We start from the raw sequence: 20,678 nt of genomic DNA, 5'->3' as shown, positions 1-20,678 counted from the left end.
GGGCTGACCGAGTAATGTTATTGATGTGGGACTGAAAAGATAAGGTGCTATCTAGGATGACACCCAGACTCTTCACCTGAGGGGAGGGGGAGACAGAAGATGAATCAATGGAAAGAGTTAGACTTGTGGCTTTGGAGAGGGTGGATTTGGAACCTACTAGAAGTAGCTCAGTTTTATCGCTATTGAGTTTGAGAAGGTTTAAGGTGAACCAGTTTTTTATTTCAGATAGACAGGAGTGGAGAGAGGAGGGTGGAAGAGAGGAGTCAGGTTTACTGGATACATAGAGCTGGGTGTCATCCGCAAAACAGTGAAAATTAACATTAAATTTACGGAAGATATTGCCAAGGGGAAGAAGATAAGTAATGAAAAGAAGAGGACCAAGGACAGAACCTTGGGGGACTCCAGAAGAGACAGAGGAGGGCTGAGATTTAAACGATTTAAGATGAATGAATTGGGTGCGGTCAGAGAGGTAGGATTGAAACCAACGGAGGGGGATGGAGGTGATACCAAGGGAGGAGAGCCTTTGGAGGAGGATGGAATGAGAAATGGTATCAAAGGCTGCACTCAGGTCAAGGAGGATGAGGATGGTGAGGAGGCCAGAATCAGCTGCAATGAGAAGATCATTGGTGATCTTGAGCAAAGCAGTCTCCGTGCTGTGGGAGGGGCGGAAACCAGACTGAAAAGGTTCCAGAAAATTATTGTGTTTCAGATGATCATAGAGTTGAGAGGCGACTATTTTCTCTAGAATTTTGGAAATGAAGGGAAGGTTGGAAATTGGACGGAGCTTATTGAATACGTTGGGATCTGAACCGGGTTTTTTCAGGATGGGTTAAACAGCTGCCATTTTAAAAAGTGATGGGACAGTACCAGATGAGAGTGAGGAGTGAATAATGGCAGTAATGAGCGGAAGGAGAGATGGGAGGCAGGCTATAACTAAAGATGTTGGGAGGGGATCAAGGGAACAGGTGGTCGGTTTGGATTTAAGGATGAGAGAGGAAATTTCCTCGAGGTCAGGCAGTTGAGAGGAGGAAAACATGTGATTGAGAGAGAAAGAGTCAGGGATGGGAGGGAGGAGAGAAGAGCTAAGCTGTTGATGGATGACTTGAATTTTCTTGTTAAAGAACGACATGAGGGAGTTACAGGTTTCAATGGAAAAGAAATGGGGAGGGAGAGAGTCAGGGGGGTTGAAAATAGTGTTCATCAGAGAGAAGAGAGTTTTTGAATTGCCTTTGTTTGTGGAGATGAGTTCAGAAAAATAGTTTGTTTTTGTGGTAGAAACCAGGTCCTTATACTGAGTGATATGTGATTTATAAATTTCTTTGTGAATTGTTAAGCCAGTTCTATTATAGAGTCGCTCAAGCTGGCGACTTTTGGCTTTCATGAGACGGAGCTCAGGGGTGAACCAGGGAGCAGATTTGGAAAAGGAGACAGGGCGAGTTTTGACAGGAGCGAGATGGTTCAGAGAATCCGAAAGAAGGTTGTTGTAGGAGGAGACGAGTGCATCAGGGTTTGATGTGTTAGAGATCGGAATATCACGTATGAGTGAGGAAAGTGCGTTCACATTGATATTTTTAACATTACGAAAAGAGATGAGACGGGAGGGTTTAGTGACAGATAGAGTGATGGAGATGTTAAATGACACAAGAAAATGATCGGTTACAAGAATTTCATCAGCAGAGCAGTTAGTGGGGGTTAATCCAGAGCAGCAAACTAAATCTAAGATATGCCCTTTAGAGTAGGTAGGAGAACTGACATGCTAGGTGAAGTTAAGGCTGTCCAAACATGAGCTGAAGTCTCTGGTGAGAGGAAGAAGCCTGTTATCAAAGTGAACATTAAAATCCCCCATCATTATGACATTGGGTGAGAGGGATGAGAGGTGGGAGAGAAGAGTTCCAAGTTCATTTAAAAAGTCAGAGTTTGTCTTGGGAGGGCGATAAACCACAGCCAGAACAGTTGGGGTGAGACCGAAGTTGACTGTAGCGGTGTTGAGATGAGCGGCGGGACCATCCGTGGCTGTGGGTCTAACCAGGTTGGCCAGAACGCTGTGGTCCACAGTGCGTCCAGTGTTGTGATGATGACGACGAGTGGTGGCCAGAAGGAGCGGATGGGTTCAGATGAGTCCTTGTTGAAGTGCCGACGTGAACCACGGTGAATGTATCTCCGGCGCGGTGGGAGCGGAGGATCCGTGCAGGTGTTCAGCGGGGGCGGGGGAGCAAGGATGTGGAGGCGAAGCCGAAGGAGTTCAAATGAGGAATACCGGATAATCCCAGCCACTGGATGGTGGGAGAGCCAGAGGAGAATCCAGGTGAGAGCTGACCAGTTGAGCAGATTGGATGACCACATATCTGGTGGTTTTAGGTGGTTGTAGGAGGCCAGACGCTGAAGTGTCAGACGGGGGGCTCCGAGAGGGGGAGGAGGCCGCGGTTAGGAGGAGGCAGTCGGACTTGAATTTGTTTGAGTTTGTTATTTTGTTTGTCAGGGCACGACAACACAATCCAAGTGTCACTTTGACAAGCGTGATATCTTGCCTCAAAACTTGCAGTACAAAAATCCAGAAAAATAAAGTTAGGTGACGAGGAGTTACCGGTGAGCAGCGGCAACAATCATGCCAGCGTCCACCCAAATCGGAATATATTATATATATATAAATATAATATATTTACATATATGTATAAATATTAATAAATGTAAAAATAAATATAGTATATAAAAGCTACTTAGACACCTCCAAAAGCAATAGAAATCCTTGTCATGTGGGCGTCGTCGACCTCACCAAGATGGCGTCGCGCTCCGCCACCGTCGGCCAGGCTTCTAAAGCGGGCGTCTCTCCTCTAGCGATATATCTCATTGGCTGAAACATCTTCCATCGATGTAGTCAGGGTGCTGCTGCTTATGTCTGAGTAAAGGAGTAGCCAATCACAAAAGTGTCTCCGCCTTGTCTGGTTTGATTGACAGACAGAGACATTCTCCTAAAAAAGCTCTTCATGAAATAAATAAGCCATTGTGAAAAACAGCAACATGAAATAAAAACCAAGCTACTTTGGAAAATATTGATTTTGAAATCCAAGGTTTTGAAAAAAGACGTAGAATTATAATAATATTCCACATGAATAAAATGAATATTTTAAAATGCTGTTTTAAAATAATGAACAGGTTTTTAAAGCAAAAGTGAACTTTATTGAATAATAAATTGGCTAATTTAAAATTTGTGTGCAGGTTTTTCAGCATTTCATGACCTTTTTATATATTTATGAGAGATTTATTGGTTGATTGTGTTTTTGCATGAGGCCATATTTATTTATTGAATTAAATATTTTTTTATTTAATTATGAACACTATAGGACTCCATACACCGCAGGCAGAACTCTATAGTGTGGAGGTGAAGCTCAAAGGGCTTCTCTGTGTCTTTGATGAAGGTGACATACCTATGTGGTGTAGCTGCAGCTGTGGTTTCCAGATGACATCCAGCAGTCTGCGCTGACGACAGAGTTCCTGCTCGTACTGGACGATGGTTCCTTCACAGAGTCTGCAGATTTCTTCAGTAGCAGCAGCTAGTCGCTCGTTGATCAACTCTCTCAGAGACTGAAGGGAAGACATGGTTCCTGCTCCGATCTTCAGCTCCAACTCCCACAAACACTGCCGTCCTCTTCACTGCAGCTCCGATCGATCATCTGCTAGTCTCACAATCACAGCAATCCACGTTGTCTTTCCGTTCAACACTTCTTCACTCATTTACGACACTTTGGAAAATGCTGAGAGTTCCCACACGAGCAACGTATCGCCCTTTCTGTCCAAAAACCTCACAAACGTCCCAACAAAACACCACCGTCCTCTCAACACAAGCTAACGCTGCTAGCCTGCTAACAAGTTAGCGCTGCTAGCTCCTCGTGCTGTTTACTTCCGGGTCACGTGCAGAAACTAAAAAGAGATGTATAAACTGCTGAACTGAACCTCAATATGGTTCAAAAAGCTTCCAATATTTTTTAAACAGTTTCAATTCAGGAGGTAATAAAAAAAGATAAAGTCAAAATAGAAAAAAAATGTATCAAGGAAACTTAATGAGGGCTGTTGTGACGTCATCACACTGCGTCCCATCCCAATGTTCAGATTTTACTACAAAATCAAATCAAATCAAAGTTTATTTGTATAGCACTTTAAAACACAAGGTACTCAAAGTGCTTTACATGATAAAATTTAAAAACAAAAGGACAAAACAAACAAGTATGATACAAAACGCATCAGTATGGACGTTTTTCTGAAGCAAAATTAAAAATAAAAATTAATACCAGAAATGCTTTTTTCATTTTCAAAATGAAGCTGCATTTGTTGACTGAAAACTAAACCTGATCACATTCGTGTATTGTATTTGTAGGTCCTCCTCATAAATCCTGAAGCTGCACCGTCAGCTGCAGAGCTTCAGAGATGGCTCTGATGCCAGAGAGCCAAAGAAAGTGGAAAGTCTGAGAACAGTGAAGTCTAGACAGTGAACAGGAACGGAGCCAGAACTGTTCCCTGCGGTGCTCCTGTGTTGCAGACGATCATGTCAGACTCACAGTGGCGAGACCTCACATACTGCAGTCGGTTTGAGAGGTAGTGCAGCATCCATGCAGACAGATGCTGGTCCACTCCCATGTGCACCAACTTGTCCCTCAGCAGCAGTGGTTGAATGGTGTTGAAAGCGCTGGAGAAGTCGAAAAACATGACCCTCACAGAGCTCCCAGTCTGGTCCAGGTGTGACAGAGCTCTGTCCAGGAGGAAGATGACAGCATCCTCAACTCCAATAGCGTGCTGGTAGGTAGGTGAACTGCGGCGGGTCCATTGACTGGCTGACCATGGAACGAAGATGTGTGAGCACCAGCCTCTCCATCGTCTTCATCAGATGAGAGGTCAGCGCCAACGGTCTATAGTCCTTGAAGTCAGTCGGCCGGGATGTCTTTGGCACCTTCCCCAGCTCCAGGCTCAGACTGAACCCTTGTGCTATCCTAGGCACTTTAACATTGGGAGTTGGGTCATCTAGACCCACTAGACAATGCGCTGAACCATTTTTCTTCAATGATTTGTGATCTTCACTGGTGTCCATGGATTACATGAAATCTTTCCACCTTTATCCAGGGTGGGGTCATCTAAGATAGCACAAGAGTTATTACGAGCATTAAAAAGAACATTAAATTGCATTGGTGGAACTATTACTTTGGCATCTTCAGGAGCATTCCAGTTGTTTTCACTCATCAGCAGTATGCAGAGATCAAAGATCATTTCATCGCAGGGGTATTGTCCTTTTGGTGTGCAGTCTTCATTGCTATGTTTTTCCATGTGGACAAACGTAGCTACTACACATTTTAGGATGAGACTGGGTTGACGTTTCTTGCCCCCTTCTTTTCTGCAGGAGAGGCCTTCACCTTAATGCTGCTCCCTATTTAATTTACAAAGATGGAAAAACGCCTCGTCATTCAACGTTTATCTTAAACAGCAAAACGTTTTTACTGAAAACCCATCTCTGGTTTCCCAAATCTAACCATTAAATTTCCATAGAGAAAAGTTCAAAGCATTGCCTACCTTCCAGCTGTCCAAGAGTTTATCAGCCGCGCGCCTTCCAGCGGGTTCATCCGGGGGTTTCTGGGGGAGTGGGGGTGGGGGTGCCTGTATAATGCTGCATTCACTGGCTTTTCGAAATGCGCATTTACTGATTCATGTCAAATGGAGCAAATTGAAGGCTTAAAGGCCTGTTTACCATAATATTGGAAAAGATCATATATCCTATTTAAAAAAAAAAGGTTTTAAAACTTTATTGAGAATCACTACAGGAAACAGTAATGAAACATTTTAACAGATAAATTAGAACATTTCAATGTAATACTAGAATATATGAGATAGTCAAAAAACACTGACAGTAAAAGAAAAAAAATATAATAGATGCTATTAATATTTTGATAAACTCCATTAAAATAATTGTTTTGTCTCATTTATCTTAATGTTTATTGTTTATTATCACACGTGTTGTACACGCCGTTTAGACTCGTAGTGTGAATATATTAAAAATGCAAAAGAATATTAAATAAATAAATCGCAAAATCAAGTTAAAGAACTATTTGGTCCGTCCCTGAACTCAACATTCTTCCTCGTTGTTTATTACTTGTCAATCAAAGTCTGTAACACTAGTGAACAACAGCAAGATGGAACGAGAAAACATATACACGGGTCCCTAGAAATGTAAATAAAAGTAATTAATAAATCGCAACGTACCTTTTTACGAGATTTTCCACAGGAAAAAAGAGAAAGTCATGTCAAGTGACCCCAAGTGACCTCACGTCAGCCCGAAGATATGAATGAAAAAGATCAAATGCTTTCAGATCCTTCTGAGGAAAAGTTGAACGTAACAAACAAACAAACTACAAACTGCATGTCTGCAATGAATGGATATTATGAAAAGAAAGGGTATATGTGCTGCTAGAAATGTTATCAAAAATACATATTAATCTGCAATCTATTGTATTTTATGGCATTTTCTGTGAAAAAAAAAGAGAAACATATTAGTCACATGACCAACGCACACGTCTGCAGATATGATTGAAAATAAACGTTGTTATTCTACAACGTATCAGAGCCTTTTGGAGAAAAAGTTGAACCAAACAAACAAACTACAAACTGTATGTCCAAAACGAATGCAAATTCTAAAAGTAGATGGTACATTTCTCGCTAGAAATGTTGTCAAAATAAAGATTAGTCCTCAAAATATCTTCAAATATCAGGGGGTCCACCTCAGCCAGGACCTCACCTGGACACTCAACACTTCACAGCTGGTGAAGAAAGCTCATCAGCGGCTGTACTTTCTGAGGAGGCTGAGGAGGTTTGGCATGTCCCCAAAGATTCTCAGCAACTTCTACAGCTGCATGGTTGAGTCCATCCAGACCAGCTGCATCACAGTGTGGTACAGCAGCTCTACCGCCATGGACCGCAAACGCCTGCAGAGAGTGGTGAAGACTGCGTCCAAGATCGCCAGGACTCCTTTGCCCTCGCTGAAGAGCATCTACAAACGTGAGATCCACAGTAGAGCTGCCTCCACCATCAAGGACCCCACCCACCCCCAACCAGGTCTGTTCACTCTCCTCCCCTCAGGACGGAGGTTCAGGAGTGTGAAGTGCAGGACCACCCGACTCAAGAACTCTTTCTTTCCCTCTGTCATCAGACTCCTTAACAGCTGACGGGAGTCTGGAACAACAAACTGCACCTTTGCACATCCTCATCGTTTGCTATTGTTTATCATCACTGTTTTTGCACATTTAGAATTTGCACGACATCTTGTGTCTTTTGTGTGTATGTTCTGTGTGATTTTTCAGTTCCTGTATCCTTTTTTGGCATTCGGAGCAGACAGCAAAGGAAAAATTTCATTGTGCAGGGAAACCTGTTTCTTACTGTGCAGATGACCGTAAACCCTTTGAATCTTGAATCTTAAATCTTGAATCTACTGAGGTGTCCAGGAAACATCTGAACCAGATGCTGGATCCTCTGGATGTGGAGGAGCAGTGGATCTATTCTGAGCTCTCTCTGGGTGACAGAGCCTCTCATCCTCATTTACTTTGACAGCCCAAAGGGTTCTACATGGAACCTCAGGTTCCCACTCTAGACCTTCCGCTAGAGAACGTCCTGTTCTGAAGAACGGCTTTCCATGAGTTTCAGCAGCAAGAATCCTCTGCTTTCCATCATCCTAAGAAGATCCTGAAGACGTTTATTCTAACAGAGATCTCTGCTAAAAGGCTGATTTTAGCAGAGATCTGCAAAAATCTCTGAAACTGGACTGCAGTCACAGAAAGGTGCAGCAGCTGACCTCTGACCTCTGAGCGGCTCTATTCTGTTCTAAAAGACATTAGTTTATATTCAGTTTTATTGTCGTTACACATAAACAGTGTGACGGAGCGGCTCCGTCTCTCGGGCTGAGCGAACACCGTGAGCACACATACACAAACACACACCCACACATGTTGGTGCGCGCGTCCACGTCACAATCAAACATTTCGCTGTGAAACCATAGTTTCTTACAATTCACCTTTCATTTTTACAGTTTAGACCTCGGGTGCACACTTGGTCATCAGTAGTTTTAAGCATACACATACATAGAACCGCTTACTCACGGCAGCAGCTCAGCAGCAGCGGCGTCTTAGCCACGCCCCCTCCGTTGACAGCCAAACCGAGGGATTTGTTTTTTTTGTTTATATATTGTTGTAAATCTTAGGAAACAGCTGTTCCTAATTTATCTTGTTTTTGTTTCTCGTTTTTTCTTTGTATAGTTTAAGTTGAATTATTTGTGGCTGAAGTTAATGTGATGGACATTATTTAATTATTGAAGGAAATATGAAATGTTTTGAGAATAACTCTTTACAATTTTCTAAGTAAAAGGCCTAATTATGTGGGAGTGGCAAGAGGTACATAAGAAGGCGCCTCACTCTCACAATGGCAGAGGAAGCCTCACTCTCATCATTGCAGAGGGACTGAGAGGTTGAGAGAGAAATGGGCAGAAAGAGTGCCATTCAAATTCACAATTGAAGGTGATATGATCTGAAGTCAGATGAATTTATGTTGTTTTACTTTCATCCCTGCTTTATTTTTTGTGTGTCTCCCAAAGACTCTATTAAAAAGGGTAAAAACCCTATGAAATCTCTCCTGGCTTGCCTACCAGTTTTTGTTTTTGCATTTTTTCTGAATTTCTTGAGAGAACCCCGCGACATTTGGTGTCAGAAGTGGGATGGCAAGCCGTAAAAGGAGGATTCAGCTTCCAAAACGAAGGAGTGGATTACGGTCCCAGAAAGACTCCCAGCATCCTGAGGCAACTGTGGACCAAGCTTGGGAAACAGCACCATCTACGCCATCTGAAGAAGAAATGGAGGCAACTCCAAAGCCAGGTCCCTCTGGTACTTCAGGGAGTGACATGCTGACCATTATGAGGGATTTCTTGACTGCTCAGCAAAAGAGAGAAGAAGAGCTTGTGGCTTCACTTCACCGCCTGAGCGGATCCCTCCAAAGTAAAGTGCAGCAACCGCACATCAAAGCTCCGTGCAAATCAAAGAGCAAAGGACCACGAACCCCCAGTACATCTACAGCAAGCAGCCCAAGGTATACTCTACCAACTCCAGCATCACGTCGTTTGCCGGACACTGAGACGTCATCATCTGGCTCAGAAGACTCTGACAGCACTGCACATCCTAGGGGTCTTTTTTCCGATCCAAAAATTCCCCCTTACCAGATGGGGGAAGACATTGAAAACTATCTGATGCGCTTTGAACGCATCGCTAAAACATGGAAATGGCCGAAAAAAGAGTGGGCATGTCATTTGGTTCCACTGCTGTCTGGTAAAGCCCTGGAAGCCTACACAGCAATGGATGAAGACCGAGCCCACTGCTATAAAGACTTGAGAGCAGCACTGTTGGCTAAGTTTGACATTTCACCAGAGACTTATAGGCAGCAGTTCCGCTCAACATCTGTGCCGCATGGTGAAAACCCGACAGAAACCTACCATCGCCTGAAGTCTCTCTATCGCCGTTGGATCCAGCCGGAGCGGCACACCAAGGAACAGATAGGGGAGGTCATCATCTTGGAGCAACTACTGCGGGTGTTACCAGCTGATGTCAGGACCTGGGTGAAGGAGCATGAGCCGACAGAGGGGATCGCAGCAGCAGTTTGCTGTCCAGTACCTCAACGCCAGGAGAGGAGGGCCAACTCTACGCTCCATGGGGGTAACATCTCAACCAGCCCAGCTGTTTCAGCAAAGAATGTCGAGGAGGGAGAACGCTTCAGACGCTCCAGGTACCACCAATAAGGCAGCAGGCCAACGATCATCTGGTAAGGACATTGTGTGCTTCTATTGTCAGCAACCAGGACACAAAGCTTCAGTGTGTCCCATTCGGAAATCTAAGGTCACTGGTGCATGTTATCCACCTAGACCTAGGGGTGAGCACACTGATGGTAAAGACTTTAAAGGTCAGAAATATATTGATGTGACTGTTAATGGACAACTGATCACTGCTATGTTGGACACTGGAAGCTTCATCTCATTGATAAAGCGCAGTTTGGTGCCAACGGGGGCTCTGGATTATAGCCAGAAAACAGACATTCTTTGTGTTCATGGGGATAAGCATCTTTATCCTAAAGCTGAATTAACTGTATGTATTGATGCTCAGGCCTATCTATTAACGTTTGCCGTGGTAGACAATTTACCTGTAAATGTTATTCTCGGATGTGATTTACCTGTGCTCATGGACTTGCTGAAAAAAACAACTGAGCCACTGAACATAATGAAAACCCACGGTGAAGTCGATGTGAAAATTTCTGGGGCTGTACTCACTCGAGCCCAAGCTAAAGCTAATGTGCAACATTTGCCTGATTTTGATTTTGATGACAGCCTTTTTGAGGGTGGTAAAATTAGGCTAAGGAAATCTCGCTCCCAAAAACGTTTCGAGAAAAAACTAAACTTAATGAGCCCAGAGGCAGCAGATTTTGTGGGGATGAAACACGGGAATATTTCTGATTTACAAAAGGAGGATAAAGATTTGAAACCTCTGTTTGCTAAAGTCACACAAAGTAATGACAAACTCTTTGTGGAGAAGTCACAGTTTATTGTTGACAACAATGTCCTATATATGGCTGAGGGTGAACAAAGGTGTCTTGTTGTACCGGTTATTTGTAGGCCACTTGTTATGCAGCTCGCTCACACCGTTCCATGGGCAGGACATTTAGGTCGTCATAAAACATACCTTAGAGCAGCATCTCGTTTCTACTGGCCTTCTATGTATACAGATATACAGAAGTATTGTGCCGCATGTCCTACCTGTCAGAAAACATGTCCAACCCGAAAATCAAACAGAGTCTTACTCCAACCACTTCCTGTTATATCCACTCCATTCCGAAGGATTGCCATGGATATAGTCGGCCCACTTGTTAAAAGTAGTAGTGGCCACGAATATATCCTTGTTGTCTGTGACTATGCAACCAGATTTCCTGAAGCCTTCCTACTGCGCACCAGCACTGCTCCCACTGTTGTCCGAGCCTTGGTTCAACTGTTTTCCAGAGTGGGGATCCCAGATGAGATCTTGACCGACCAGGGGACTAACTTTACTTCCCGGCTGATGCAGCTCTTCTACAAACACCTTGGAATCTCTGCTATTCGAACTACACCGTATCACCCACAAACGGATGGTTTGGTGGAGAGGTTCAATCAGACACTCAAAAAGATGCTGCAGAAGTTTGTGGATGACACAGGTAAAGACTGGGATCGCTGGTTGCCATTTCTTCTGTTTGCCTACAGAGAAGTTCCTCAAGCCTCCACAGGATTTTCCCCTTTTGAGCTCCTGTACGGGTGGGATGTCCAAGGGCCGTTGGATCTACTCCGGAAGAGTTGGGAGGCTCCGTCTACCACGCCTGCAGGCAAAGGGGTAATACAATTTGTGTTGGAGATGAGAGAACGACTACAGAGGTATCAAGAGGAGGCAGAAGTCAACCTGCGTGAGGCCCAAAGGAAACAAATGACTTGGTATGACCAACAGGCCCGTAACCGTGAGTTTCAACCTGGGCAGAAGGTTCTTCTTCTTCTCCCTTCCTCAACTCATAAGTTGTTGGCTAAATGGCAGGGGCCATATGTCATTACTCGGAAGATGGGTCCGGTCACCTATGAAGTTCACCACCCTGAAAAGAAAAAGTCAAAACAAACATACCACATCAATCTGCTGAAAGAATGGAGGGAAAACCCAGGTCCGACTCCTACGAGAGCCATGCTGGTGAGAAAAATCAACTCCGGAGAGGACAGCGATGAAGATACTAGCTCTGGTGGTTCAGCCGGTCTGGCACACCTCCCACCCAAACAAGCAACAGAACTGACTGAACTGTTCAAAGATGTTTCTTCACTGTTTGCAGATAAACCTGGAATGACCTGCTTGATTGAACATATCATCAGACTGAAGAATGGGCTTCCGATCCGCCAACGCCCGTACAGAGTTCCACAGCAACTGGTGAGCAAACTTCAAGATGAAATAGAACAGATGTTGAGGCTTGGGGTGATCGAGCCTTCCAATTCAGAGTGGTGTAGCCCAATGGTCATTGCCTTCAAGAAGGATGGTTCTCTGCGCATCTGTATTGATTTCAGGAAACTCAACTCCATCTCTGAGTTTGACACCTATCCCATGCCCAGAATAGATGACCTGCTAGAGAAGATTGGACCTGCAGAATACATCACCACCCTTGACCTGTGCAAAGGGTATTGGCAAGTCCCTCTGGAGAAGACGAGTCGACCGTACACTGCATTCCAAACACCTGCAGGGTTATTTCAGTTTACTGTTATGCCCTTTGGTTTGCATGGTGCCCCAGCCACCTTCCAAAGGTTGATGGACAGAGTGCTACAGGGATGTGGCCACTGCAGTGCAGCATACCTTGATGATGTGGTAATCTACAGCAAAACATGGACAGAGCACATGCAACATCTCTCCTTGGTTCTAGGACGAATTCAAGAGGCTGGCTTAACACTTAACCCTTCCAAGTGCAGATGGGCCCAGCGAGAGACCGAATACCTTGGGTACCATCTTGGAGGAGGAGAAGTGCGTCCACAAGTGGATAAAGTGGAGTCGATCCGAAACTGTCCTAGACCAAAAACCAAGAAGGAAGTGCGATCGTTCCTAGGACTGGTTGGCTGGTACAGGCGTTTTGTTCCACAATTTGCAACCATGGCAGCTCCACTTACATCTTTAACTAAGAAGGACCAAAAGAACCCAGTTCAGTGGACAGAGGAGTGTGAAAAAGCATTCACAACACTGAAAGCCTGTCTGTGTTCATCACCGGTCCTGCGAAGTCCCGACTTCAACCAAAGATTTCTGGTGCAGGTGGATGCTTCGGCGGTCGGCCTGGGAGCGGTGCTGGTCCAGGGGGAGCCAGGAGATGAACATCCAATATTGTTCCTTAGTCGTAAGCTTCAACCACGAGAAACCCGATATTCTACTGTTGAAAAGGAAGGTCTTGCAATTAAATGGGCATTAGAGAGTTTGCGATATTATCTGCTAGGTAGAGAATTTGACCTAGAAACAGATCACAGGGCCCTCACCTGGATAAATTCGATGAAAGATCATAACAGTCGTCTCACACGTTGGTACCTATCACTTCAACCCTACCGATTTGTTGTGCGACATCGATCTGGCCCCACCAATGTAGTTGCAGATTTTCTCTCCAGGTTGCCGAACATCGACAACCTCCCAGAGGGGAGGGATGATGTGACGGAGCGGCTCCGTCTCTCGGGCTGAGCGAACACCGTGAGCACACATACACACACACACACCCACACATGTTGGTGCGCGCGTCCACGTCACAATCAAACATTTCGCTGTGAAACCATAGTTTCTTACAATTCACCTTTCATTTTTACAGTTTAGACCTCGGGTGCACACTTGGTCATCAGTAGTTTTAAGCATACACATACATAGAACCGCTTACTCACGGCAGCAGCTCAGCAGCAGCGGCGTCTTAGCCACGCCCCCTCCGTTGACAGCCAAACCGAGGGATTTGTTTTTTTTTGTTTATATATTGTTGTAAATCTTAGGAAACAGCTGTTCCTAATTTATCTTGTTTTTGTTTCTCGTTTTTTCTTTGTATAGTTTAAGTTGAATTATTTGTGGCTGAAGTTAATGTGATGGACATTATTTAATTATTGAAGGAAATATGAAATGTTTTGAGAATAACTCTTTACAATTTTCTAAGTAAAAGGCCTAATTATGTGGGAGTGGCAAGAGGTACATAAGAAGGCGCCTCACTCTCACAATGGCAGAGGAAGCCTCACTCTCATCATTGCAGAGGGACTGAGAGGTTGAGAGAGAAATGGGCAGAAGGAGTGCCATTCAAATTCACAATTGAAGGTGATATGATCTGAAGTCAGATGAATTTATGTTGTTTTACTTTCATCCCTGCTTTATTTTTTGTGTGTCTCCCAAAGACTCTATTAAAAAGGGTAAAAACCTTATGAAATCTCTCCTGGCTTGCCTACCAGTTTTTGTTTTTGCATTTTTTCTGAATTTCTTGAGAGAACCCCGCGACAAGCCTGTACAAGGAAACGAAATGCAGTTTGTGTTTAACCAAAGTGTAACAAGCAGTAAAGTGCAGCATAGAAGCATGTCATAAATGTAAGTTAAATATACATCTAAATATGAGTTATATGTGGATAAAATATACAAGACAGTACTATTATAAATAGTTTGTCCAGATTTCCAGGTTGACTGATTAGAAATGTACAGAAATATTATATATTTGCATTTAGGGATGAGTGTATTTACAGTGTAGTCTATTACATACATGTGCAAAGGAGACAGCTTTGGAAAAAACTGTTACTCGTCCTGTCGTGGGCCGCACCAGCTGAAGACCTGCTGTTGCCATGGAAATAGACTTTGGAACAAAGAAGCTGCAAATGCAGCTGGTTTCTTCCTGCAGGGTTTGTCTGTCAGACCTTCATCAGACAGAAGAGTCCAGAACCAGATTCTAAATCCTGAAGGTCTTTTTCACAAACACAAACCCTGATAGAAACTCTCAAACATCTGACTTTCAGAGACGCTTCAGGAATCCTGTTTGAGGAGTTTTGGGTCAAAGCAAAAGAAATTGAGAAGAAAATAGAAATGATGAAAAATAGAAACAGAGTTGAAAAGTATTTTTCTGATCCAGTTCTCTCAGACTTCCATCATCATGTGATGTTTGGAGAAAAAATAAGAGAAAAAACTCAAAATCTGTTGATGTTTTACTGAAGAAAACAATCAAATCATAAATCCAGTCAACGATTACAAAGAAACCAGTTGAATGCATAACAGATTAACCAAATTTAAGATCTGCTTCTGGGTCAGACCGTGTCCTTCATGTCCAAAGTCCACAGGAATCTGCTTCCTGGCTGCATTCAGAACTGGTTTGAAACTGGAGCCGGTTGGACTTCAGGGACTCCAAGCGGTTCCAAAAATCCAGAGGAAGAAGTCAAAGAAAGAACAGCTGCATTTGTGTCAGAGGGGTGAGTTGATGGAACAGCTGGGATGGAAAGAATGTGGATGTTTGCATTTCAAAGACTTTCAGAAGAAGTTCTTGAATGTTAGGACTCAGCTGGGAGCCTCTTTGTTGGAATCTAAAGGAACCTGGCTGAGATCAGATCAGATTGATCCAACATTAGTTTGGAGTTCTGGATGATGAAGTGATGAAATGATTTGGAGGAGTTGAAAGGAGGATCAATCATCTGAACTTCAGCTTTTTCAGTCCCATTTGATCTGGTTGTGATTTTTCTTTCTTTACTTTCTTCATCCTTCAACCAAACAAAGAAACAAAGTGAAGATCTTCACCTCTGCAAATGGAGATCATGAGATCATCTGCAAACAGACGGAGACTTTTGGGATCTGCAAACACTGACCTCTGCAGGGTGGAATAGGAAGTGCAGCTTGGTGTCTGAATGGAGGAAATGTTTGATCTTCATCAGATGAAATGAGAGGCTCTCATGTGAGGAAGAAAATCTGAACAGCTTTGATCCTTTTCTGCTTTTGCTCTGATGTTGCTTCAATTCAGCTTCAATACGTTTGGATTTCAACTCACTTCATGGATTTTCTTTAGAGCAGCTCGACTGGATTCTGGACATGAAGGAAAACAGGTCAAAGGTCAAATGTCAGTGAGGAAACTCTGAGCTCATCCAGATGTTTAGTTTTAGTCCAAAAAACCATCACGAAAGAGAAGATGGTTCAGATCCACAGAGTCCTGCAGGAACAGAGTTCTGATCCTGCTGCAGACAGAACTTCTCAGAACATTTGAATTTTCATCTGACTGAAAGAAGAAAGATTTTTCTGCTGCAGCAAACAATAGTTTGATGAAGATGTTGAGGATTGAAAATGAAGCTCCAAAGCAGAAATCCTGATGATCCTGATGTGCTGCTGATGATGATGATGATGAGGATTTCCTCTGCAGGTGAAGGAGGAAGGTGTGTGTGAGCTGATGTGGATCCAGTGAATCCAGCAGCATGGATCAGTGGGAGGAACCACAGGAGGGAGCCCCTCCCTCTAGAAGCAGAGACGGTAACCATGACAACCAGAGCAAAGCTCAGAGGTGAGATGAACATCTCCCACTGTCCATGATCTCCTCCATGTCAGAGCTCAGGACTCACACCAGCAACCTTCATTCTACACAGGAACCAACCTGGACCTGGATCTGGATCCAGCTGGGGGTCCTTCAGGAGTGACAGATCAAAGGATGTTAATCCAGACTTCAAAGACATCAGTCCAGGAGTGGAACAGTGAGTGTTTGTCAGAGTTTTTGGAGGCTGGATTCTAGTTCAGATGATCAACAGTTTTCAGATGAAGGACTTGAGGTCTGGTTCAGTTCTGGATCTCTCTGATCAGACTCACTTGGAGCATCATGTGTGTGATGAGATCTTTTCAGTTGAGTCTTCTGAGAGTCTCTGAGAGACATCAGAGATGTTGGAGAAGAAAACATGTTGACTGCTGACTCTGACTGACAGCAGCTCCAGTCTAATGAGAAGAATCACTGCAGACTCCTAGGATTCAGATTTTCATGCTTTCCAAACATCACATTGTTCTAGTTTGACTTTCTGCTATCAGAATTTCTCCATTTCTACATGGAGAATTGGAATCAGCTTTTCTAGAAAAAAGTCTGGATTGGTTGACAAAAAATGCTGAAACCTGTAAACTGTTGATCCAAACATGTCATGTTATTCCAGACTAAACAGCTCAGTCTGTGTTCATGTCAAAGTCCATCAGCTGTTCATGAAGAAGCAGATCCTCCAACACTCTGATGGTTTGGTGTTTGCAGAGGTCAACAGGTCACACAGAGAGTCCAGTCTGCAGCCTCCAGCTGTGGATCCATGAAGAGTGACCAGTCCAAAGATCATCCTCCAGAGTTCAGAACTGAACCAGGACCTTCAGACTCACAGTAAGAAGCAGTTTCTAGTGAACAAAGCAGAGTTCAGCTCTCAGCAGGAACAACAATGTTCTCATCAAGAACATCAGCTGATCCATCCAGGAGGGTCAACCATCTGCTGTGAGCGCTTTAGTTCTGAGAGAAAGGAAAAGAGTTGGACAACTCTGGAGGACACAAAGCTCAGTCTGTGAGGATGAAGCAAACAGCTGAACTTTTCTCTGAGCTCAGTCCAGACATGAGCTCCAAACACAGCTAACACATCATTTAGACCTTCAGATGGACTAGATCTGCTCTGGTTTAACCTGGAAACACATTTGCTCACATTCAGCACAGTCTGGATCACAATATCTGAGTCTGCAGATCAGAGATGATCTGCTCCATGATCAGAGTTAGTCTGGAACTTCCCACTGACTGCTTTGATTGTTGTTCACTAACGTTTCTCCTTAGTGTCCACAGAGAGAAGAAGAGGAGCGGACCCCAGTCTGCAGAAAGACCCAGAGCTGGTGAGTCAGAGCCTGATCATCTGCTGATGGAATCTTCTGGAAACATGTGGAATACTCATGAAGGAGCTTTCTTCTCTGCTCTTTCAGCAGATGTTGGTCTGCAGGAGATGTTTGGAGAACATCAGATCAGTCTGAGGAGCAGAAGTGAACATGTGGCTGAAGGAACTGAAGAAGCAGGAAGAGAAACGCTCCTCAACAGGGTCTACACTGAGCTCTACATCACAGAGGAACTGAGACCAGAGGCTCACACCCAACATGAGGTGATGCAGCTGGAGACCACCACCAAGACCAACCAGCTCCATGACACTGCAATCAAGAACCCAGACATCTTCAAAGTCCTCCCTGACCAACACAGATCCATCAGAGTGGTTCTGACCAGCGGAGTTGCTGGAGCTGGAAAAAGCTTCTCAGTGCAGAAGTTCACTCTGGACTGGGCCGAGGGCTTGGAGAACCAAGACATCAGTGCTGTGGTTCCTCTGTCCTTCAGGGAGATGAACTTGATCAGAGATGAGCAGCACAGTCTTCTCACTCTGATCCAGCTGTTCCATCCAACACTCCAGAAGATCCCAGCAGAACAGCTGTCTGTCTGCAAACTTCTGTTCATCTTTGATGGTCTGGATGAAAGCAGACTTTCTCTGGACTTCAACAACAGTCCGGTGGTGTCTGATGTCACACACAAGTCCTCAGTCAACGTGCTGCTCACTAACCTCATCCAGGGACGTCTGCTGCCCTCAGCTCTGGTCTGGATCACTTCCAGACCTGCAGCAGCCAATCAGATCCCTCCTTCATGTGTGGACAGACTGACAGAAGTCCGAGGCTTCAATGATGCTCAGAAGGAGGAGTACTTCAGGAGGAGGTTCCCAGATGAAGAGCTGTCCAGCAGAATCATCTCCCACATCAAGGGCTCCATGTCCCTCTACATCATGTGTGAAGTTCCAGTCTTCTGCTGGATCACTGCTGTGGTTCTGGAGAACCTGCTGCCCACAGAGCAGAGAGGAGAGCTGCCCACCACCCTGACTGACATGTACTCCCACTTCCTGATGGTCCAGACAAAGAGGAAGAAGAACAAGTACCAGCAGGAACATCAGAGAAGTCCACAAGAGCTGACAGAGACTGACAGGGAAGTTCTTCTGAAGCTGGGGAGGCTGGCATTTGAACATCTGGAGAAAGGAAACATCATGTTCTACCAAAAAGACCTGCAGCAGTGTGGTCTGGATGTCACAGAGGCCTCAGTTTACTCTGGAGTTTGTACTGAGATCTTCAGAAGAGAGTGTGGGATCTTCCAGAAACTGGTCTACAGCTTTGTTCATCTGAGCGTTCAGGAGTTTCTGGCTGCAGTCTACATGTTCCACTGTTACTCCAACAGGAAGGTAAAGGTCATTGAGGACTTCCTGAAGAACAACATGGAGAACCCATCCCTGGATGAGTTTCTGAGTAGAGTCATGAAGAAATCTCTGCAGAGTCAAACTGGACACCTGGACCTGCTGGTTCGCTTCCTTCATGGTCTCTCTGTGGAGTCCAACCAGAGACTCTTAGGAGGCCTGCTGGGTCAGACAGAGAAGAATCCAGAAACCATCCAGAGAGCCATCAACAACCTGAAGAAGATCAACAGTGAAGGAGTCTCTCCTGACAGAAGCATCAACATCTATCACTGTCTGATGGAGATGAAGGACCTCTCAGTTCATCAGGAGATCCAAGAGTTCCTGAAGTCAGAGAAAAAATCAGAGAAGGAACTCTCAGAGATCCACTGCTCAGCTCTGGCCTACACTCTGCTGATGTCAGAGGAGGTTCTGGATGAGCTGTACCTGAACCAGTACAACACATCAGATGAGGGTAAACGGAGACTGATCCCAACTGTGAAGAACTGCAGAAAGTTCATGTGAGTCCTGAAGTGATTGTGATGATAAATCAGATCAGTGTTCAGATTGATTTACAAAGAATGAAAGGTTTTGAAAATTGTTAGAATTCAGCTTCAGAGCTGGAAGCAAAAAATGTCAACAGTCAACCATCATCTTCATCATCGTCATGGTCAGAGTGACAGCTGTCAGCCTCTGTGATCTGAACTTTGGGGTTCAGACCTCAGATCACTGACAGACTGAGGGCAGCATGAAGCTCCATGGAGCTCCACCTTCTCTCCTCCAGCTACAGATGAAAGAAAGATGAAAGTCTGAGAGAGACTAATTAGGAGGACTGTTTCATGATGAAGATGAAGCTCTGATGAAGAGATAAATATCCAACAGGAACTTCATCACAGCCTGAATTCATCATAGATCACCTGTTTCTGTCTTTCTTTCTCTTCACAGACTTACAGGATGTCGACTCTCAGAGACTGACTGTGAAATTGTGGCCTCAGCTCTGAAGTCCAACCCGTCCCACCTGACAGAACTGGACCTGTACAACAACAACCTGGAGGATTCATCCATGATGAAGGTTCTGTGTTCTGGACTGGAGAGTCCAAACTGCAGACTGCAAACTCTGAGGTCAGAACATTGAAGCTGCTGGTTGGTTCATTTCTACAATTGTAGTTCTTCACTGAAGCTGAACGGTTTGAATTCAAAGATTTTCTGGATTTTCCAGAAATTGAACATCTTTGATTCTTTGAAGAGTCTGCAGTGGAAGAAAACAGCTGCTTAGATTTTCTTTAGAACAAAGATGTTTCCATGGCAACAAAAGATTCAGCTGTTATTTAACATTCATCGTTCACATTTAGATTTTACATTTACATTTAGATAAACAGATGATCCTTCAGTTCTCTTTGTCACTGGTACAGCAACATTGCAAAAACTGCTCTTTGGTCAGAGCTTCATTTACTGGGTTCTGGGAATTTGGGTAGGGATTCACAGTAACTTCTCTGTCAGGAAACATTCAAGCTACGTTCACATAGAAAACTTCAGTCATCAATGATCTACTCTGTTTAGGACAAGAGTCCCCAAAATACGGCCAGTTAATCTTACTATAGAGAAACCTTTTTTTTTTTTTGCTTTATTTTTTTTTGGCTGGCCACGTGATTGAGACTCATGGAAGCATGAAAAACGGAATCCCTGGTGTTGTTTCCTCACATCAATAAAGCTTATATTACAGAGAGGTTCAGGTGTACTACAAGTCTATAAGGGCGAGGCCTGTCCACACACACACCCAAATGTTGTAAACATACCTGTTGGCTTCATAGTAGTAGGTTTAGGGGCTGTCATCACCTCTTGTCCAAGAGGCTTTGTCAATTCTGAATTAGCTGGTAAAAGAGCTGGTATATAGGCGCTC

At 44.2% G+C, this 20,678-nt stretch overlaps 4 protein-coding genes across 5 annotated transcripts in view; 2 read left to right on the top strand and 2 right to left on the bottom strand.

Annotated features, from left to right (window-relative positions):
• Positions 1-3,891, bottom strand: part of LOC110013959 (gastrula zinc finger protein XlCGF57.1-like) — a 317,596-nt gene extending 313,705 nt beyond the window's left edge. The window contains exon 1 of one of the 2 annotated variants that reach the window (XM_023962400.1): positions 3,426-3,891. In XM_023962400.1, the coding sequence (XP_023818168.1) occupies positions 3,426-3,597 (172 nt within the window). In that variant the 5' untranslated portion in view covers positions 3,598-3,891. The remainder of the gene's footprint in view (positions 1-3,425) is intronic. The other variant, XM_023962394.1, reaches the window with a different exon arrangement.
• Positions 1-20,678, bottom strand: part of LOC101163225 (gastrula zinc finger protein XlCGF57.1) — a 466,623-nt gene that overhangs the window by 114,891 nt on the left and 331,054 nt on the right. The window lies entirely within an intron of this gene.
• Positions 1-20,678, top strand: part of LOC111948636 (gastrula zinc finger protein XlCGF57.1-like) — a 187,877-nt gene that overhangs the window by 91,055 nt on the left and 76,144 nt on the right. The gene's annotated exons all lie outside the window — the stretch shown is intronic.
• On the top strand, positions 14,891-19,303 carry LOC105355503 (protein NLRC3-like). The gene is made up of 6 exons (XM_023962290.1): positions 14,891-15,013; positions 15,949-16,086; positions 16,169-16,273; positions 16,810-16,929; positions 17,365-17,420; positions 17,508-19,303. Exons 2-6 carry the CDS (start codon positions 16,001-16,003, stop codon positions 19,301-19,303), a joined length of 2,163 nt encoding a protein of 720 aa, XP_023818058.1. The 5' UTR covers positions 14,891-15,013; positions 15,949-16,000.

The sequence above is a fragment of the Oryzias latipes genome, chromosome 2 (genome assembly GCF_002234675.1).
Source record: "Oryzias latipes chromosome 2, ASM223467v1".
NCBI classification, from domain to species: Eukaryota; Metazoa; Chordata; class Actinopteri; order Beloniformes; family Adrianichthyidae; genus Oryzias; species Oryzias latipes.
Note: the sequence above shows the minus strand (reverse complement) of the source record. Positions and strands in the feature narration are given on the sequence as shown.